The sequence below is a fragment of the Ambystoma mexicanum genome, chromosome 9 (genome assembly GCF_040938575.1).
Source record: "Ambystoma mexicanum isolate Mex_15411 chromosome 9, UKY_AmexF1_1, whole genome shotgun sequence".
NCBI lineage: Eukaryota > Metazoa > Chordata > Amphibia > Caudata > Ambystomatidae > Ambystoma > Ambystoma mexicanum.
This window is the reverse complement of record NC_090931.1, coordinates 857,642,704-857,664,315: the sequence shown is the minus strand read 5'-3', so window position 1 is coordinate 857,664,315 and position 21,612 is coordinate 857,642,704. Positions and strand designations below refer to the sequence as shown.

The 21,612-nt window shown below is 47.8% G+C and overlaps 1 protein-coding gene across 1 annotated transcript in view; it reads left to right on the top strand.

Annotated features, from left to right (window-relative positions):
* Positions 1 to 21,370, top strand: part of BARD1 (BRCA1 associated RING domain 1) — a 1,013,377-nt gene extending 992,007 nt beyond the window's left edge. Inside the window, exons 10-11 of the mRNA XM_069615932.1 lie at positions 18,885 to 18,982; positions 20,090 to 21,370. Of these exons, the coding sequence (XP_069472033.1) occupies positions 18,885 to 18,982; positions 20,090 to 20,431 (440 nt within the window). The 3' untranslated portion in view covers positions 20,432 to 21,370. The remainder of the gene's footprint in view (positions 1 to 18,884; positions 18,983 to 20,089) is intronic.
* The last annotated feature ends 242 nt before the right edge of the window (positions 21,371 to 21,612 follow it).

Here is a 21,612-nt window from a genome sequence, read left to right as displayed (position 1 = left end):
GCCGTCATGCTCGCCTTACTGGGGGTCTTCTGGGCAGGGGTCTTTCTTGATCGGGTGCTCTTCTACTTACAGCTCTCCCAGTGGCTGGCACTGACTGACTGGTGTTGCTGAATTTTAAAGCTTGTTCTGTATTCGGACTTCAGGATTTCGTTTTATTTTTATGCTCTGCAGCCATTATTGTCGCCTCTACAGTATTCGGGAAATGGTTGTGAACGCCTCATGATATTCATATTTCACATATGTTTTAATCTAAATTCTAATAGATGAAAAATATAACCTGAATAAATCATTACAAACTGTTCAATGTACATGTATGAACAAGTATCTAAACCTTTAGGTTCAGTACCTGGTGGCACACGTTGTGTTGCCTGTAGCTGCTCAGCAGTCCCACATCAGTTTTGGGGAGTTTTGCACTAATCCCCCTACAGATCAGCTTCGGATATGTGGCATTTGACACTCCTTCGAAAGCACACTTAATGTTATACCGCAACATTTCTTTGGGATTTTGGTATAGGCGTTAACTAGGCCTTCCTAAAATGCTGAATTTATTCTTTTTCAGGCATTCTTTTGTGGATCTACTTTTATGTTTAGAGGTATTGTTTTGCTGCATGACCCACCTTCAGTGGTGGATGGGCCGACTTTCTCCACCAACAGTCATTGTCCCATGGCGGCAAAGTTATAACTGTGAAAACAAATGTCTTTGAAACTAAAGTGGTGCATCAGTCGCATCAATCATTGCCACACCATGTGCTTGGTAAAATAAACTCGTCTGCTGGCCCGTGACAATGGATCAGCTATTTAGAATGTTTATGCTTTAGTGGACCACTACCATGCATTAAACTGAATGGACTACTTGCATTGCATTAGCAATTTCCCTGCACATGTACAAATGCTTGACTACATATTTGAAAATGAACTTTAGTTCCTCAAAAGGTGCAATTTATCATTTAAAGGCTACTCATTTTTTTAATTTTTTATTGCGAGTGTACACCTCTGTAGATCCAAGCACAAATCTACCCAGTAATCTCTCATTGCACAAAACAGCTTTCCTTAATTGAAACATGGGACCCCCTGTACAGATCACCACCATTTTGTACTGCATTACGTCCATTTCTGATGCAGCTTTGTATCCGCCAACAAATCGGCCTTCTTTTTCCAAGGGTTCACTACCATTCCACCAGGGTCATACAAAAAGATCCAATCCTCTGTCTCCTGTTTTTGTGCTCGTGCGTGCATCCGATAGTTCCCAAATAAAACACATCAATTTGTTTCCTGTTTTGTAATTTCACTCTTAAATGAGTGAATTTAGCTTTTTGTATTTCAGGAGGTTTTTTTTCTTAAGTCTTTTTTTTTCATGCAGCGTATTTTTTATCTGAAAATTGCAGGCTTTTTTCTGAATACCCTCTTTGTTGTCTGTCTGGAGAACATTGTTCCAGAAGTTGTGTGCATCATCTATGTGCCCTTTGGTACGCTTCAGAAGGGCAGTGACATGTTTTGCTTTTTAGAGAGCGTAGGTGCCTACTGGCTGTCCTTCAATGACACCATTCTTTTTTCTGATAGTTGAGTCATGAACGCTCTCATTTGCCAAGTTGAGAGTAGTCTGGTGGTCCTTGGATGTCCCTTCTCGACTTTCAAGAGGATTTGCTGTTTTGTTCCTGTAGAGGTTTTATTAGAACAACTTCTTCTGGGTAGACAGACTGTGTTCTTGAACTTCGTTTTGTAGGCTGTCTGACAGTGGATTGGCAGACCCACCGGCCGCCCCTAAATCCTTAGATTTAGTTTTGTAACACTTTCTACGATAATGAGCTTGAGTAACTGCTTTCCTGAGAACCTCAGAATTTTCTATTGATTTTGCTTTGCTGTATTTTCCACATGTCTGTATTGTTAAGGTCAACCACACATGGTTTCTGATTTTTAAGAGCCGATGTCTCCAAAGCTTATCCATGATGTCATAACCAATTGTGTTTGTCTATTTAAACTGATAAAACCAAGGTTGTGCTTACCTTTGCACATACCACTCTGACCGGAATCCAGACTGATGCTTAGCTAGCCTCCTCTTTTTATCGCTTTGCTTGGGTCTTTAGGTTTTCGCAATAGCAGTCTTTGGTCCCAGCTTCACAAATCTGTTAACTCTGTTAGCACTTCAGCCTTGGCTCCAGTCGGTTTTCACTGCACATGTCGGCACACCTTCTAGATTATGTCCTTTTGGCTTGGCCAATGCTGGATTTTCAATCTGGACCTTACCAGCCACTGCCAACACCTTCCTTTGTCTTCCTCCTTCCTCTGCCTCTGATGGCCTACTCCTTCCTTTCTTGCTGTCTTCCAACCGCCTCTTTCCTTTCCCTTCACGTTCCTCCTGCTGCCACTCTCTGCATCTATTCCAAGGTCCTCCAACACCTTCCTCTCCCTTCACCTTCCTCCACCCTTCCCTCCCTCCCTCCCCTCTAACCTCAACACTGCCAGCCCATCTCCATTGTCCCTCATCCTCTGCTGCTTCCAGCTCCCTTTTATACTTCAGCTTTAGCTGTAATTGGGGATAAAGAGGTTTTCAGTGGGAACACCTGGGTAAGAGTGTTGGTCTTGGCACAGTATTGCTTAATTGTCCTAAGCCCCTCCTCCAACTCGTGTGATTTTTATTCTTTTATTTTGGGATTTTTAGGGGTGGGGGAACGGGGGTGTGCACAGCTGGCCAAATCCATATAAACTGTGGCCGCCACCTATGAATCGGACACCTCTGCCATGGTGGTCGCCTGGGCCCCTCCAACCAGTGTGTGCTTATTCTGCCCGAACCTGTAGGTGATCCCTGTCCTCACTATCTAATGTTTGACTGTGAGCATGAGGTGAGCTTGTGTTTGCGATCACTATCTAGTCATGGACCATCCGCACATGCATGTCTTTCTACTCATTGTGTACTCTGCACTTGCTATTGGTACTTCTAAGCCTTTCGCTATCCAAATCGCTTACATACATATGCTCCAAGGGCATGAAAGTGATATGACTATAGAAATTCGGGAATGGGCAGACGGACCCTACGGGGTTGCTTCTTTTGTGGGGGTTGCTTGCCCAAGCTCCCCAGAGCCCTTTCTCCAGCATGGGGTCTGGCATGGATTCACATGCTCATGAATATTCCCCGTTGTCAGGCTGGGAATCCTCGGTAAAGAAAAAACCAGTATCAGTTTCGTTTCTGATCTGTCTTTCGTAGTAATAACCAATCACTGGTCTCTGCGTCATACTGACCACAGCCAATGACTGCCCTCTACCTAAGCACCGCCTCTGGCAGCCATCTTCAGATTTTTACCGCACGTTCATGTGTTGGGATCCTCGTGCTATTGCTCTCGAGCGTTAGTGCTATTTTTTCACGTTTTTTCTCAAAAACTTCGTTTTTTCGGTCAAAAGAGCCTCAAGCTCCACCGACTCTCCATCCGATCAACGGGGACCCGTGTCGGATTCGTCTGCGCCCCTCAAGGGTGAAGATCTCGTCGAGCCACGCTTTTGGAGGACTCCAGAAGTTTCTCAGGCCCGGTCATGGCCCAGGAGAAGGGAAGCTCGACGCCCGGAAAGCTGTTCAGGGTCTGCCCTGGATGCCAGCTGCAGAACGTCTTCAAGGAGGACGAACACTCTTTTTGCCTTTACTGCCTACATGAGGACAAGACGCACGTGGAGAAGGACTGTGCGTTTTGCGGCAACATCTCGGAGCGGACCATGAAGGACCGCCATCAACGTCTCGCCAACTGGCTGGAAGGGAAGAGCCCGTCCGGCGAGAAGAAGAGGAAGAAATCCGAGCGGTCTTCTAAGACCTTTGAGGACGCCCCGGCGACGGGGGTCCAACATAAGGCCAAGCACCGCGAGTCCGCTGGCACCGGGAGCGCCGAACAGTCGGGCTCTACGGGCGCCAGGCTGGGCGCACCCTCCCCGGCACCATCAACCACGAGCCAACGCTCTGGGTCGGGTAAGAGGAAGGCCGAGCACACGGCGAGGCTCCTGGAGAGGCCCCGGTCGAGCTCGAAGGCGGAGGGGGAGCGAGGCACTGTCCCCCCCCTCAAGGATAAGGCGGTGAGCGCACCTAAGGTGGTGAAGGCCTTAATCCATCCGGCCAAGCCCTCTATCGAGACTGTCGCGGCGGCCCTGGCTCAGCCTGTGGAGGCTACGCCAGTGGTGGCGACCTCGGGGCTCAGTCTCCCTGCCACCTCGGAGGGAGTCCTCTTTTGTGCCCATCGATAGGACCCCCGTGAAATCCCCCGTGGGGAAGAAAAAGGCGGGGCAGGGCGTCGTCGTAGATTCGGCCTCAACCTCGGAGGAGGAGCTGGTCGAGGTCTTAAGCCACGGCCTCGGCGTGGAAGAAGACCGGCCCGTCGGGATGGATCCCGACGCAGGTGACGACGACATCGTCGAGGGTACCGACGGGGCCCCTGATCGCCCGTCGGATTCCCCTCTGCCAGCGCCGCGAGACAGCTCGGCGGCCATTTTGTTGGCTATACAGTCCTTATGCTCAGAGATAAGGACGAGACTACCGTTGCCGACGGAACCTCTCCCGTCGGGGGACCCAGAACCGGGACCTTCTGGGGTTCCCCCTACCAAGAAAAGAAGGATCCACCCTCCTCCTCCTTTTCAGCCGTCGCGCCCCTTCCAGCCCTCCTCCCCGTCCACCCGAGGGGATGATACGGGGACTGACACGGCAGCGACGGGTACGGACGACGAGGTATACGACGAGGATGTACCGTCGTCGCCTCCCACCAGGGCTTCTCCACCCGACGAGATTGGATCGTTCCACTCCATGATCGCCAGGGCATCCGAGCTTTTCCAACTCTGCCCTGAGGAGAAGAAGGAAGGTTTCCTTTATCAGCGGCGCGAGGCCAAGAGGAAGACGGTCCTCGCAGTGCCTCTATTGGACGACATTTGGGATGAGGGCCTCGCCCTCTTCAAGAACCCTTCCACGACGCCAGCTAGAAGAGACCAGTATGAGAAAAAGTACCGGGTCCCGGACACGGCCCCCCTGTGCCTCCGGGCGCAGCCTACCCCGGACTCTGTCGTCTCCGCGGCGGCCAGGAAAAAAGCGGGGGGGGGTGCGGCCTCCACATCGACTTCCCCACCGGACGGCGAGGGAAAGAAATTGGACGCTATGGGACGCAGAGTCATCTCGTCTGCAGCGACGACGATTAAAGCTGCCAACGCCTTGGCTATCGTGGCCCGATACGACAGGGAGCTCTGGTACAAACTGGCTCCCCTGCTGGACTTCTTGCCGGACGACAAGAGGGCAGAGGCCCTGGAGATCCTGCAGGAAGGTGAGGTGGCTTCGGACCACGCCATTACCATTGCGACGGACATCGCCGACACTGGGTTCCGCCAGTTGGGAAACGGCGTTTGCCTTAGGCGGCGTGGATGGCTCAAGGCTACGGACTTCCGTCAAGACGCTCAGTCCAGAGTCCTGGACATGCCCTTCGATGGGAACAACCTGTTTGGGAAAACAGTGGACGATTCCCTTCAGGCCATTAAAGCGGACACCGAGACGGCCCGGGCCCTTGGAGTTCTGCAACGACGACGGACGCCCTTTCGGAGCAGCGGAGGCAAGGGCGCCTCCAAAGGTTCCGGCGGCGGTTTCTCCTCCTACCGTCAAGCGGCCCGCTCGTCGTCTCAGGAGGCCTACAGAGGACGAGGCAAGTCTGGCGGACCCCGCCGTCGTCGCCAAGGACAAGGCGGCAAAGCCTCGTCGAAGCAGGATTGAACCGGCCGTGGGGTCGGGCCCCCACCGAAGCACCCCAGTGGGAGGCCGGCTGGCGAGCTTCATCAGCGTGTGGGAGTCCATCTCCACCGACAGTTGGGTGCTGGACGCCTTGGCCCGGGGCCACGCGCTCGAGTTTCAAAGAAAGTGTCCGCGCGTCCCCCCCGTGGCCAGGAAAGAACTTCACGTCCCTCAACTTCTCCTGGAGGTAAAGGCGATGCTCAGGAAGGGCGCCATCGAACTCGTCCCAAAGAGGATTCGGGGCTCCGGAGTTTACTCGAGATACTTCCTCGTGAAGAAGAAGACGGGGGGATGGCGCCCCATCCTGGACCTGCGACGTCTGAACAAGTTCATCAAGGCGCAAAAGGAAGGAGACTTCCTGTCGTCATTGGATTTGGAGGATGCCTACTTCCATATTCCCATCCTAAAGGGGCACCGAAAATTCCTCAGGTTTGTGGTCCAAGGGCCCTACCTGGACGACTGGCTCATCCGAGCCAGGACAAGGGAGCTCGCCGTGGTTCACACGGCAAGGACCGTCCAACTTCTCACGGACCTGGGATTCTCCGTGAACTACGCCAAATCCCACCTGGTACCCGCGCAAGACGCTCTGTTTCTGGGAGCGAGGCTCAACACAGTGTCCCTTCTGGCCTCCCCTTCGGAGGAGAGGACCAGGACCATCCTGGGCAAGGTGCAGCGGATGTTGGTGGCCGACGCGGCCAAGGTGAGGTCCATCAAGTCCCTCCTCGGAATGATGTCTTCCTGCATCTACCTCATTCCCATGTGCAGGCTCCGGATGCGCCCGTTGCAGGAGTTCCTGGACGCGCGCTGGATCCAAACGACGGGCAGCTTCGAGGAAAGGATCACACTCAACGAGAGTTTCCGACGAGCGATCCGGTGGTGGGGCACCCGCGCCCATCTGACGGCGGGCACGGACTTCCAGACCCCAGCCCACCAGGAGACGGTGACCACGGATGCCTCCCTGGAAGGGTGGGGAGCGCACACCGAAAATCTGCACGCAAGAGGCCTTTGGCTCCCGACGGAGAAATCCCTACATATCAACGTCCTGGAGCTCCGTGCAGTGTTTTGGGCCCTCAGGTCCTTCCTTCCGTCCCTCAAGGGCAAGGTGGTGAGGATCTTCACCGACAACACCACCACCATGTTTTACATCAGGAAACAGGGCGGAACCAGGTCCCCAGCACTGTCCAAGGAGGCGCAGGACCTGTGGCATTGGGCAGTCGCCCAAGGGATGTTTCTGGTGCCGTTTCATCTGGCAGGGATAAAAAACACCATCGCCGACTCACTCAGCAGGGAGCTGCGCTCATGCCACGAGTGGGAACTACGGCAGGATCTAGTGGATCGCCTCTTCCGACGGTGGGGCACACCCCAGATCGACCTGTTCGCGACGGCGACGAACTCCAACTGCCGGAGGTTCGCCAGCAGGTTTCCCCAGGCGAGGAGCATGGGCGATGCTTTCTCGGTCCCCTGGGAGGGCCTGTTCCTCTACACGTTCCCTCCTTTGCCACTGCTAATCCGGCTCGTCAACCAGCTCAAGAGGTCACGGTGCAGGATGATCCTCGTCGCACCTGCGTGGCCGAGGCAGATATGGTTCCCGGACCTTCTGGACTTGTCAGCGTCCCCGCCAATCAAGCTGCCGGTGGACGCGGATCTGCTCTCCAGGGAAGGAGGCGCCATCCTCCACCACGACCCGAAATCGCTGAACTTGCAGGCCTGGCTCCTGCAGCGCTAGAGTTTGGAGGATACGACATACCGGCCGACTGCAGAGAGGTTCTTGCAAAGGCCAGGGCGTCCTTGACTCTTAAATGCTACGGACACAAATGGAAGAGGTTCTCTGTCTGGTGCCACGCACAGAAGATTAACCCTCTACGGATTACGGCTCCCCAAGTACTGCCGTACCTGCTGACGCTGGCCAAAGCTGGACTGGCACACGCGTCCATCAAGATTCATCTTGCTGCGATCTCCCGATACACCAGAACCACGGGGCGGACGTGCTTGTGGTCTCATCGTCTGGTGAAAGAGTTCATGAAGGGACTGTTCAGATCGTTCCCGCCGGTGAAGGCTCCGGCCCCGGCGTGGGAGCTCAACGTGGTGCTGACCAAGCTCATGGGACCTCCGTTCGAGCCTCTGCACTCGGCTCCGTTGAAGTTTCTGTCGTGCAAAACAGCGTTTCTTGTGGCCATCACCTCCGCACGACGGGTGGGAGAGATCCAGGCCCTTTCCTGCAAGGCCCCGTACTTGACTTTTCACGACATGAGGGTAGTGCTCAGGACGCACCCCTCCTTCATGCCCAAGGTACCGTCGGACTTCCACCTCAACGAACCCTTGGTGTTGCCTGTATTCTTCCCGTCGCCTTCGTCGCCGGCTGAGAGGACTTTGCACTCGCTGGATGTGGCTAGAGCGCTGAAGTTCTACGTGGACCGCACAAAGTGTTTTCGGAAGACGTCACAACTCTTTGTGAACTTTGGACCTGTCAATCAGGGGAAGGCTCTCTCGAAGGCTTCCATTTCCAGATGGCTCTCCGGCTGTATCATGTACTGTCATCGGTTGGCAAACCGACCGCTGCCTGGCCGTCCGAGAGCCCATTCCACCAGAGCGATCGCAGCTACCACGGCGTTCCTTTCTGGTGTGCCCCTGCTGGACATATGCAGGGCTGCTACGTGGAGGTCGACGCACACCTTCACGAAGTTCTACTGCGTCGATCGGGATTCCAGGGAGGAGTCCAGGGTCGGCCAAGCAGTGCTGTGCAACCTGTTCGCCTGAGGTGAGCCTGGTGAGGAGGTAAGATGCTTAATGTTGAGTTTGATGCAATGCTTAATGTTGAGCCTTTGCCACCTCCCGTGGTTGTGCATGTGTGTACTGCTATGTATTCTTTATTCATGAGCATGTGAATCCATGCCAGACCCCATGCTGGAGAAGGAACAAGTTACTTACCTGTAACTGTTGTTCTCCAGCATGGATTCACATGCGAACCCTCCCGCCTACCCCTCTGTGGCTCTTCACTTGGTCATACTGCCACTTCACGTGCTTCCAAATCTGAAGATGGCTGCCAGAGGCGGTGCTTAGGTAGAGGGCAGTCATTGGCTGTGGTCAGTATGACGCAGAGACCAGTGATTGGTTATTACTACGAAAGACAGATCAGAAACGAAACTGATACTGGTTTTTTCTTTACCGAGGATTCCCAGCCTGACGACGGGGAATATTCATGAGCATGTGAATCCATGCCAGACCCATGCTGGAGAACAACAGTTACAGGTAAGTAACTTGTTCCTCAGCCCCACTTTCCAGGTTCTATAAGGACTTTGTCACACACATTAACTTAAGCGGTGGGCCCTTAATACGGCCCGCTATACTCTTCATCATTGCTTGAGAATAGAATGGTTTTAAATTAAAGAAGGCTATCATGCTAAGCCTATTCAATTTCTGTAATTATATCTGGAGTTCACAAACCTTTTCTTTCTCAACACTGCACATGTGCTGTTCTCACCTGGCTATTACTGCTTTGTGATGTGTGAAGCACTCAACATGTGTGCATGGTGGACTTCAGTCTACATACAGATATTTGGCCCCTGAGGGTTGTAGACACACAGACTCAGCATCTGCGCCACCCACACCAGGGTAGTCCTCGAATGTCTTAGTATTCCCAGAGGCTGCCTGCCCTTTATAATTACCCAGCGCACATCTAATAGTAAAAGCGAAGGTGACTTGTTCTATATGTACTAATGATTAGGTTCCCAACCGTGCCCGCTGGGGTTCAGAAAGGAAGGCAAGTCATCTGCAAAATGTTTGACCTAACAGCAACTGTTTCCCTTTCATGATGGATAACGCTAGTTTTTTGCTATATGATATGTAGTGCTTATTATCAGATATTTTACAGTTTGCTAGTTGTAAAAACCAATTATTAATCAAACAAGTCCACATAACAAACCACTAAAGCATAAATGGCTTGATCATCATTTCTATGATTTTATCTGGTCCTATGGGTTGCACACAGACTTAAGTATTCGCTGTTAATCTCCTAAGCAATTTCAGTGGTTATCATGCTTGTTGCGCTCTTCAGTGCCCTGAAGATGTCTCATGTAACGCTATGAATGGTAACCAAAAAAGGGTGCCATCTGTCACATGCTCTGTTCAGATCTGTGCCACTTGTATCCTGTTTTCACCAAGTGCATTGTATGTTGGGCATCCAAGCAGGCTTTTTATATAGGCCACCTTCTTATCCAGAGACTGGCTGTAAGGATCAATCACATGGGGCATTTGTCTAGCATAGTGGGAAGAAGACTTTCAGTGCCAAGATACTTCTGTTTTTGGGTGGCGCTTGGAGAGCTACCCCCCATTTTAGTAAGAATGTGTATATTATTTGATCAATGTGCACACGCTTTGTAAAGCCGTTTGGAAGCACTAGAGCAGGAGCCCTCTGCACAGAAATGAAGACTTGCTCGTGCTTGGACACCTCTGTGAAGAAAACCAGCCAAGGTGGGTAAAAGGTGGTTTGTGAATTCGTGCATCTTCAATCCTTGCCAATTATTCTTGAATTATTTAGGATTATCAAACATGTAACACAAGAGTAATCGAGCAAGACATTTTCCCTAATAAAAATAATAAATCTAAATGTCAAGGAGTGTACATCCTATACAATTCTGATAAATAACAATGGGGAAGAAGAAATCAAAAGAAAAGGGGGAAGTGTGGGCAGAAGAGGACAAATAGGAGGAGTGGCCATATAAACTGCAAGACAAGTGTCATCTGAAGCTAATGAGCAATAAGGTCCCCTACAAGGAAAGCCCTTACAACCCTTGTCACAGACACCAAAATAAAGTCTAACGTGACATGGTATGGAACAAAATCTTGATGACCTTTTTGATATGAAAGTGCCAGGCCTTTTAATTTGCCCACTATTCCCTTACCTTTTGCTACCAACAACGTTTATCAATCAGCGCTGTCAAGGCTCGACTAGGCCACTCTTGGCTCAGGCTTCACAGTCACAGAATTAACATTCTGGAATTTGAATATTGCAGTGATGGCGCTGTGTATAGTGTGGCCGACGCAAAGCCTTCCCGTTTTCACAGGTTTCTGCTCTGCCACTGGAGGAAGCAGGGGATTCACAGTGCTGCAGTTACTCGTGCAATCATTTTTGGCACAGCCTTCAAAGGGGGCGCAGGGGAGGGCAAGATGGCGTTGAATTAGGAAGCTGCCTTCCCAGTGAATTTGGGAGCTTGCTCTGCCTTGGCAATTTGGAACTCTAGGTCTTGTGCTTTGCTGATCTGTACTTACTCTCCCATTACATTGCTGATTTGCACCCCCACGGCTGCTAATGGCGCTCTTCAGTAAGCACCAACCAATGATAAAAGCTGCGACTTCCCTGGTGGGAAATGTTCGCAATAACTTACGGGCTCGTGGGGTCGGATGCTGCTAAGTGACTGTAATTAACAACACCGCTCCATCTGTTCGCACCAGTGTTCTGGTATTAGTCTTCTTGGGCATCGTTACCAGCTAAAGCATGTTATAACAAATAATTAGACTCATGCTGCTACAGCATTTGTCTGTGAAAAGTGTTGCAGTTGGCATCCTTTAGCCTGGCTGATCACGCTCTGTTCTTTCCTTACCCTTTTTCTTGTCTACAGCCCATTGCACTTTTTATCTGCATGACTTTCCGTGGTTATTTGCTGGTTCATTGCAGTCAGCAGTGAATGGCCAATCCTCGTCTGGGAGAGAATAAGTTGGGGTGTATGGTCGCCCTCTTATGTTTCTCTTACAAACTGGTTTGCAGCAGGTGGTCTGTATTTCCTCTTCTTTTGCATATTTATTTTTATCAGATGCTACGTGGCGAACGGGTGCCTTTTTTTAAAAAAAAAATGGGTGCCCTTATGAATGATCTTCACATTTTCTTTTTTAATGTTTAATAAACACATACTTCATAAAAGGTTATTTGGTTCCTCCCTGCTATTTGAAATGGAAGAGGTAAATTGATGCGCACCCAAATGGAAGTGTGTTCTGCATTGTTTTGGTTGACCTCTGCCGTAACTACTACTATACCAAATTGATTGCTTTCGTCGCATACAGCTGATAATGTTTTTCTTTCCTCCATAAGTCCTAAAACCTGGAATCTCCAGTCTCCTTGATTGATGGCAGCAGGCCCCATACCCTAACATTGGTGGCACAATTATTATGAATCACCTGCCCCACATGAGCATCGGCTCTGTTGCCTTAGTTAAGTTTTCTCTATAAAGATTGATATGTTCTGCTGTAAAGGAAATTTTAGCTTGTTGTTTTTCTTGCCATTGTTCAGACCTGTCTTGATGTGGGCTCTGACACTCATTGTCCTTCTGGATAAAGAGCCTTGGATTCAACACTAACACAAATGAGGGCATCTTGGACCTGGTCTTAAAACCTTAATCACTGATGGTACTTTTACAGTTTTTATCTCAAGAGCACACACCCAGTTGGCGCCTTGATTGAGAATAGACCTGACTAAACCCTACAGGTTCAGGCAGACGGTGTTTGCCTCCAGGCAAATTCTCATTTGGTCCCAGGTTCCTTTGACTATCTCACACTGGAACACAGGTGTTGCTGCTGAATGACCAAGGTTAGTCCCTGGCAGTGCCCTTTAAACAAAGCCCACATACTTCTGACCATGGTTGGACACTTCACAGTTCTTGCTCCCATTATTTACCCTGCTGCTCCCACTGCACAAAAGGGTTCTTGAGAGTAGGACATGCCTGCATTGCTTGTGGCATACAATTGGACTGTGCATAGGTACCATCAGTTACTTTTTGTCTGGAAACATTTCAAATCGTTGTTCCTCGATGGGATTGCCACAATACCCACAGTGTCAATCTGGTTGAAGTGCATTTGCTATAAACCTTTAAGGCTCTTTTAACATTGATTGTTGTCTCTGACCCGCATGATTGCTTCATCAGGCAGAATCTGGGGAGGAGTAGCTGCTCTCACAACATTCTGCGGTTGATAGCCTATGAAGATTTTGTCATTCCATTTGACCTCAACCATTGCTATTGGATTTAACCTACCTAAAGCTTTCATGGGTTTAAGCTTCGTAATGTACCCATAGATGGTCAAAATCTTTCTTTTTCGGGGGATCTTTCACTCAATGTCTTACACAAGCTTTTCTCATTTTAGTTCCATAAAGTTAATTTAAAACCTTTGATTTGACTAATACTTAACTTTCAGTCATGGTGAAGTTTTTTTTTATCAGTTTGGTAGGTATGTTCCAGGAGGAGGCAATCATGTCCAAGCTAGTTATCAGAACGCAACCAGCTCATGCTATATATCGGGCTGCACACAAGAGAAATGTAGCTCTGTCTTCTGCTAATAAGCACCACAATTGACTCGAGACATCTGTGCATATTAAACGAACAGCTGACCTAAGGTGTACTGGTTTTGTTACGAAAATAACTCGATGTCTTGCCAATCAAGATTCTCCAGCATTGTATCCCCCATAGATTCACAAGCTTTAAATACTTTACTCTTATCCTGCTTGGAATAAATGGGTGCAATACACAGTTTTAACCTGCAACATTATGTAACCTATCCACCTCATTAAGACATGTGTTGCTGTCTTCAATGAGGAATCATTTTTGAGTTCTTACTTTCAATGCCATTTTTAGATTAGTTACTGAACGTGTGCATGATGGTCCATGTGATACCCTGAGTTTTCAAATTGTATACACCAAACGGGTCTCATCTTTATTTAGGGCAGGTCTGTGTTACTGCTTCTCAAGAACACCAAGTTTAAAGTCTCCTTGCTACTAATAAAATTGCTACTTTGGCAGATAAATGGAGATCACCACAAGATGGCCCAACAGGCTGTAATTCCTGTCAGAGAAACCAAGCTCACACATCCATTTCAGGTGATGTGACTGTTTTATTGGGGTTTTACAAGACAAACCTAGCACCCTACTTGGACCCGGAAATTGATCGCTATACAGTGAAATTAAGGAATAGAAAATAACGAATAACTAACTTTTTCAACAAAACATAAATAACGAAAAAATTCAGAAAACTTAAGGTAAGTATATATGGGGCGTGGGGTAAGGGTTTAAAACGGGTAGTAGGGTGGGGTAAGAACTATAGGGAAACCAGGGGATTAGGGGCTATGCCCTTTGGATACGGTACGGAAATGGGCATGTAACCAGTCCTTACTTCCCAGGGTAAGGCCAGGGGGTCAGCGTGCCTAGGATGGCTGGGATTTACTGGAGCTGCAGCCCAAAGGTAGAGCAAGTGGAATTTTCTGTCAAGATATTTTGAAGTTGGCGAATGGCTCAAAGATGGTCTGTTTCAGCCTGGAAGACTTTGAACCAGGTAGTTTAGCTGTCTTTCTTCAGCTTGACAAACTTAGTAGCTCAGAAATTATAAGGCAGTCAGGTGCATGGAGTGGCATTGCTGCTAGATCGTGTTTCAATGGGACAGAACAGATTTTAGCAGCTGCCAGAGGCAATGCCTCTGGATGTTTGGGGATGGGGCTCTCCTACAGAGATCCACATAGAGCTGGAGATCTTTCATTTTAAGTGTGCCTGGAGGTACTTTGGTTTGCTTCAGCCTGTCTTCACCTGGATGCCTAGGGGTTCTGGTCTCAGCTCACGGGTGCGCTTGCAGCAAATGTCCCATTCATGCCCCAGGGATGTTATCGTTAAAGGTGTCTCTACCTCCTTAAGGGCCTTCACACTATGAAAGGGGATGTTGAACTGTCAACCGCTCCAATAAGTGACCAAAAGCAGTGTCTCCCACACCTTTTAAAGCTGACTCTAAGAAGGGGATTGGTGGCTTTCAAGACTCCTAAAATACAGTGGTGACCTCTTCCTAGAGGAGCGCCAACCCAGTTTAAGGAATTCCCAGGGGGTCCTTGCTCACAGTAAAGTCTCTGCAGGGCAGAGCAAAGCATGTGGAGAGAATCCAAAATGGTAAAAAAAAATCTTTCCTGCGCCAGATATCCCAGGCTGCCTTTGCTTGGCCCATTCCCTGCCTCTTTGAGATCAAAGGGATACCATGCAATTATCTTCCATTGCTCGGGTCACCCACCGCCGACAGGCTCCAATCGTTGATCTTATGGACTCAGCCTTATTTATAGAAGGCCACCCCCTCCCATGCTGTTAAGGTGTAAAACCCACTTGGGAATGACAAAGGGCTTCATGCATTGGCTGAAACCATGTGTTATCATTTCAAAAATCAGTTCTGAAGAGGACATGCATTCCTAGCATATGATCTTTATTCATGCGAGTGAATGAATACTGGGCGGGTCTAGTAGCTTTAGCTCTGAGACAATGGATCCGGCTACAGCTTTCTTTCTAATCGTTTCAGAGCTCACAGAATATTGCTTTGGCTTCAGTTTTACCTGCATCAGTTTTTTGGGTGCCGTGACAGTGCCACTGATGGAACTTTGGCAATACTAATGCACATTTCCTTAAACAGCAGCCACGTTTGTTTGTGTGCTTTGCTTGCACGTGTGAGTGGCACGGCGATGGAGTTTGTGGGGAGCGTGGGAAAGCCAGCAGGGAACATAGTCTCACTAGTTCTATTCGTACACTTAGACCACTGGACGTGTCTGTGGTCATTTTCACTGCTTGACCAGTCCCCGTTCGTCAGGATGGGCCCGTGTTTGTGCTGGAATCCGACTTATATGCCAGTGGGGTGCGTGTGTATGGGACACAAAGCGAGGGAAGGGTGGGCGTGATGTGGGCAAAGGTGGCACACCATGGGGAGTTTGTGGGTAACACCCAAGAGCAGAAACATGGGCACCTACGCAGCGCAGTATGGGGTTTTGACGGAGCTCCGTTAGTAAAACTCGTGCATGGCCGTTTAACAGCAAACAAAACGGTATTTTAGCCCGTACTGAAGTGTCCATGTCATCAACTAGTTAATGTGAACAGCTCTTAAGGGCCCATTTCGGCCATTAGGCTCTGGGAAACAGTGTCTGGTATTGGTGGTTCTTCGAGAGTGATCACACTAGTCAGTCTAGAAAGTGAATTTACACTGCATTCTGGTAGTGTCATGAGATGATACTCCTGGTGGGGAAAGGGTGTTTGGGACAAAATAACAAACTTCGGCCGTGACTTGGCATCCCGTTCTACTGACCCTCCGTGAAATATGAAGACATTTTGAATGGCTACTCTTGAATGTCTTCCCAATTAGGTGTGACCTTTTCCCCAAATGTGACCGTGGCATCATCTGGACTGCTTTGAGTTACAAGGAATGTTGAAAGCATTGGCTAATCGCTGCTTCCGACACCCTGACAGTAAATTGATTAGGAGGAATGCCAAGACCTTGGTTTTTCACTTCACCATGTATATTGAGGTGTATATGCACAAGTATGGAACAACCAAATTAAACTGGAAATTCTGAAAAGACATAAAAATAAAGGTCACGGTGGGCTCCTCCCACTAACTCCTAACTCTTGTGCAAGGTACAGGTAGCCCGGCCCCAAGGAATCTCCAGTCCAGATCGAAGTCTTTGGAGTTCACAGGAGGTTTCCTTACCATCCCATTCTCCTGGTGTTGGAATCTCGTATGGTTCCTGAAGTCTCTTACCTTGACTGCTCTAGATGTAGGCTTTCTGAAGTCCCGTACCCCACGACTAACTGAGCAGGTGGGCTGTGACCGGCAGGGAGAGCCGGGGGGGGGGGGCTGAGAGGGGGGGCTCATTGTAGCTTGGATGACTTCTCCCCTCTTAAACTGGATGTAACATTCTTAGTCTATTCATGTTCCTCCTCCCACCATCTGATTTTACCTAGGGCCAACCTGGCTTGCCGTAACTTTTCTGTTCTTGCTCATATGTCCTACTCGTTCCTCCTTTTCCTTCCTTGATCTTTTCCACTTTTCTCCCATCTCCTCTGTACCCATCTCCTCAGTGATGACTACCCTGTTTACTCCAGGGCCCCAATGCCCACACCCCTTTTTCATCTCTGGCCGCTTCCACCTACTTCTGAAGTGGTCTTCCTGATCTCATTGCCTTCTCACGTCTTGTCTCCTTCTCTTGCTTTCACCCCCTACAAACCTTTCCTTCCTGTTCCCTCAAGTCAGCATTCACCTTCGTACATCAACACCACCTCTTGCTTGCCACCCCTGCCACCTGATGTTACCACAGCCTTTCTAACACGTTGGGCTGCTCTCTTCACCACCATATCTCCTTTAACACCTTGGGCTGTCACAGCTGCCTCCAGCTTAGCCATTACAACTTTTGCCACTCCTTTTACTAACTCTTTTTGCTCTCCACTGCCAACACCTCTCCAGTCTTCTCTCCTCCACACTCCTCTTCTTCCTCCATTTTATAGCCTCCAGGCGTATCCAAATTTGAGCCCCTGAAGCCACCACCATTCCTGACTGGGCTACTTGGCTTATATCTAGAGATCCTTAGTACTTTACCTATCTGACACTACAATAGTAAGCAATACTAGATTAGGGGTTTTTGGTGTCTTGCCACAGGCTGTGGTTGCTGAAGCCAGTCGTTCCAAAAAGCTGTCTTGCACACTGCGACAAGTCACCATTCAGCTACCGCTTCCATTTCCCTCCCTCCCTCTAATTTGGGAAGCATTTGCATAGCCACCATGTTCTCCCCCACCTCCAACCCTTGCAAACTCCAGTTGCCCCTGCTCCGTTCCTCTGTCCCACTCCCCCCTTCTTAGTTCTCTGCCCCCTGCCATCCATACTCAAACTTTCACCCAACGGTAACCCCCAGTTCTCAATCTCACCTCAACCCATCCCTCTCCCCCCCCTTGCTAGTCCCTCTGCATCCACTTCCTCTCAATCATGTGCGATTTAGTGCATGTGCTATTTTCTGACCGGCTGGAATGGGCAGCCCGTTGAAATGTAGCTTTTGAAGAAAGTGGGATAAATGTGATAAAGTTCTTACAATTTTCCTTTAATCATTTTTCTATGTACAAGACGCTTGTAGACTCAACAAACTAGTCCAAGGACAATATTTTCTTTAAAATAATTAGTCTGTAATATTCAGCGCTTTTCATGCTTTTGTGTAACTTTGAGTGTAATTCGAAACCTGCATATTACTTTGCATTGATTTGGAGAGTTAATCCTTTGTATTGTTCAATTGATGGCATACTTTGCTTGGTTCCGCCCTTTGATCGCTCGGGCTTGCATGTGAACTCTTGCCCCACCCACTTTTTGACCATTGGACCTTTAGGAGAAAAAGGTTTCCAAAAAGAGATTCCTTAAAGTGGTGAAAAGACAATGGCCACTTTTACAACTCCACCATTTGCTCTTGGAGTGAAGGATTTAACTAAAGTTTCATGCTGGAGGTAAATCCTCCAACTTTCTGCTGATAAATCGGCGGAATTACCACTTTGCTGAAATTCCACCAAAATCCCCATGGAGCCCTATGGACTCCAAGAAATGGGGACATACTCTGCCTACCACCACTTGCAGTCTGGCGGTAAATCTGCTGGACCAAGTGGCGGTAATTATAATTCCGTTTGACAGTATTCCAGCAGATTTACTGTCAAATTCGTAGTGAGGGTCAATATGGCTACTTTGTCTTAAGTCTTCACATTGTTAGACAACTTCACCTGATTTGGCTCATAAATGTGTTTTAAGATTACCTTGGTTGCAACAAGAGCCAGTCGTTGGTATCCAAAGAGTCAAACTACTTTTTTATAAGAATAAGGTGGTATGGTTGCACTTCTTAGATCTTTTTATTTGGAATCTTCTCAAACGCTTTAATAGAAGGGATCCTGGGATGTTTGATTAAGCAGTTCAGTAATCCAATCCACCCACCTGCTTTGCTCCATGTTTTCAATTTTATGTCTCCTATATTGCTGAGAAAAAGGAGATAAACGGGTGTTTCGGATTAAGCCCGTTCTTGGTTGGGGCAACAACTTGCACTCCAGATTGCATTTTAGGCATAAGGCACATGTTCCATTTTTGACCATAAATGTTGGCCATCCTGTGCTTTATCATGGTACGGGACTGAAGAACTAAAACTGCAGAACTGTTTACCGCTGCCTTTTTACAACTTTATCAGCAATCTCCAGTAACTTCTTATTCATTGTTACTAATCTGCAAATATTCAAGTCATGTCACCATCTGCCAGTTGGAACCCTCCTAGCACGGTTTTTTTTGTTTGTTGTTTTTTTGGTAGTAGAACACCCTTCTTTCCTGTAAAGTACTTGTCTTTGTAATTTCAGGGGTTCAGGCTTGTTTGAAAAGCAAATTACGAGAACCAGAGGAGAAGTATGAAATACCTGGTGGCCCACAAAGAGGAAGAGTGAACCGGGAGCATCTGGTAGGTTATCTTCCCCTATGTTTGTGTAATGCAATATTCATAAAACTAAGCAGATTGTGTCCATGTTCCGTGAGATGGGACTGTCTGGACTACTTTTTTCACTGTAGTGTAATCTTTTCCTAGATTTTAAGTCCCTCCTTTGTTTTTTTTTCCTATATCTCTTATTTGATACAATATGGCTTTGCTAACGCACCTGTACCACAAGTGTTTCTAGGTATGACAAGACAAGGAGGGGGAAGAAAAGGGAGGACAAAACGCTGATCTTACTAGGCCTTGTCATTCAGATCGCGCAAGTGCTGGGAATTTAATTTGGGGGGAGTATTGCATGGCTTATGGTGGGGCAGTACCAAAATGTGGCTTTTACAACAGTAAGGTATTATCTGATTATTCCTTTCATATTTGTCAATAGCAGAATAGTTAGACGATGTTTCTCAGTGATAATTTGACATTCTATGGTTTCTATAATTGAATTGCACAAGTTGTGCAGATGGAAGTTATAAGAATGCAGGAAGCATGTTTCTAAGAATGTTTCTGAGTAAACTGCTACATCTTAGTTAGCTACTCGGTGATAATGTGAGATAGATGTGGTTACATTGTCCAGAATATTAGACTTCAAAGGAAGCATATTCCATTAATGTTATATTAATTTAATTAATATAGAATTGTGTAATATCATATAGGTTGGCATCAGTGAAATTGGAATGGTCCTGATGTTTCATGGTATAACATTTAGAAATGTATTTATTTCCTAAACTGTCTCCCCATTTTCATACCGTTACTTTCCCAGTATCAAAACCCTGTCAAGATGGTACTTTTAAAATCGAGCTGTTAGTTTGCCATATTGATGGGTGCGGCTTAGGAGAAATTTAAGTTGAGTTGAAGTTCAGTTACAGGCGTCAATAGCAGCTAATAGTGTAAATGGGTGATTCCAATGTCCTTCCCATGCAAAGGGAGATTGAGTCTGGAGGATTACCAACCATGGTGCAATCAAACGGAATATGTTTTAGTGTGCATCTGTTATATGTACTAAGAATGTCTTCCACAGTTCAAGTGCCCACTTTCATTGCATTTGTTGTTCATCCAAGTTGTTCCTTTGTTTTGTAATAGCTTCCGAAGTTGCTGGACGGCTGCTACTGCTTCTTTATGGGATGGTTCAGGAGCCACCGCAAGGAAGACCTGGCCGAGTTGGTGAAGGCTGCTGGAGGGCAGGTGCTAGCACGGCAACCAAAGCCAGACAGTGACGTGACACAGACCATCAACACAGTGGCATACCATGCCGAAGCGGGCTCGGACCAGAGCTTCTGCACCCAGTACATCATCTATGACAAGTCTTCCAACCATTGCCCGAAGCCAGTGCGGCAAGGCAAAGTCTGGACAGCCCCGTCAAGTTGGCTGATAGACTGCATCACTTCCTTTCAGTTGCTTCCAGTGACCAGTGAATCTGTGTAAAATAGGGATGGACACGGTCTAATTTGAGAGAGATGATCACTTCTCTTAATCCCGAACCTCCACGTTTATCCTCTAGCCTTGCTATTCTGCAATATGGCACTAGGCACTCTGTTCTGCTTCATGGAGACATTGTAAAGGAGAATCATTGTCCACTTTCAGCTCAGTACATTTCAAACTGAACTACTGCTGTTAATGTCAGTGCCTACACTGTTTAGAAATTGCCAACTACAGAGTACAATGTTGCATTTCTCTGCAAATCTGGTCAGCCGTTTCGTAGCCTTTTGGTATTGCTTCTCCAAGAACGGCTGGACCTATCTTGTAGATTCGATGCGATGTTTTTCACCCTAAGAACTGCTGAAAGAGATCAACTAACTGATTGAAACACACCATCTTCCAGTGAGGTGCCTGGAAAAACTACTGCCTGAAACTTAACTGCTGATCATAGTTCAAGCTTGTGTAGCTTTTTTTTGCGTTGGTAAATGAAGGGTTTCATAGGTTGTCATTTTAAAAGGCCTGTGTCAACTTTTACTTTTCTGAGAAAGCATTCTCGCTTGGCACAATGCACAGTAATGTTTTTAGACTCCTGAGCGTTGATTGGATGACCATTGTCCTCCACAGGTTGTATGCTTTCTTCACATGCACTAGTTAAGCATCCTTGCCAGTCACATGTTCCTGTGGCCGCACATATATCAGGTATGCATTGCTGGACGAATTTATGCATTGTCCTGTAGCCGTTCATCTTGCAGGAAAGTTCTTTGTCTCTGAACTTACTGTATTATTCCGTGGTCGGGTTTAATGCCCATAAGAAAGGAATGCGCGACTTTGAGAACTTCACTTTAATTTGCTTTCCTTAATGAATGCTTGTTAAATTGAAATACCTTTTTATCATTCAAAAATCATGATTAATATTAAATATAATCTAATCTATGCGCAACTTCATTCCCGCATCATCTGCGTATTTGACAACTGCCATTGCGAGGATGTGGAAATTGACGTTTTCCAAGGGCTTGGACGAGACCCAGACAGCTATTGCTACACATGAAGCTATGTTTTGATATTAATAAAGATGTCAGAATAAGGCTTCCAATGAGACTGAGATTCCAGCCATTGAAATAAAGCAGGCTTTCCAATTTCTAACTAGGGTGTTTGCTGGATCATCAGAGTGAAAAGGTCGCCAGTCT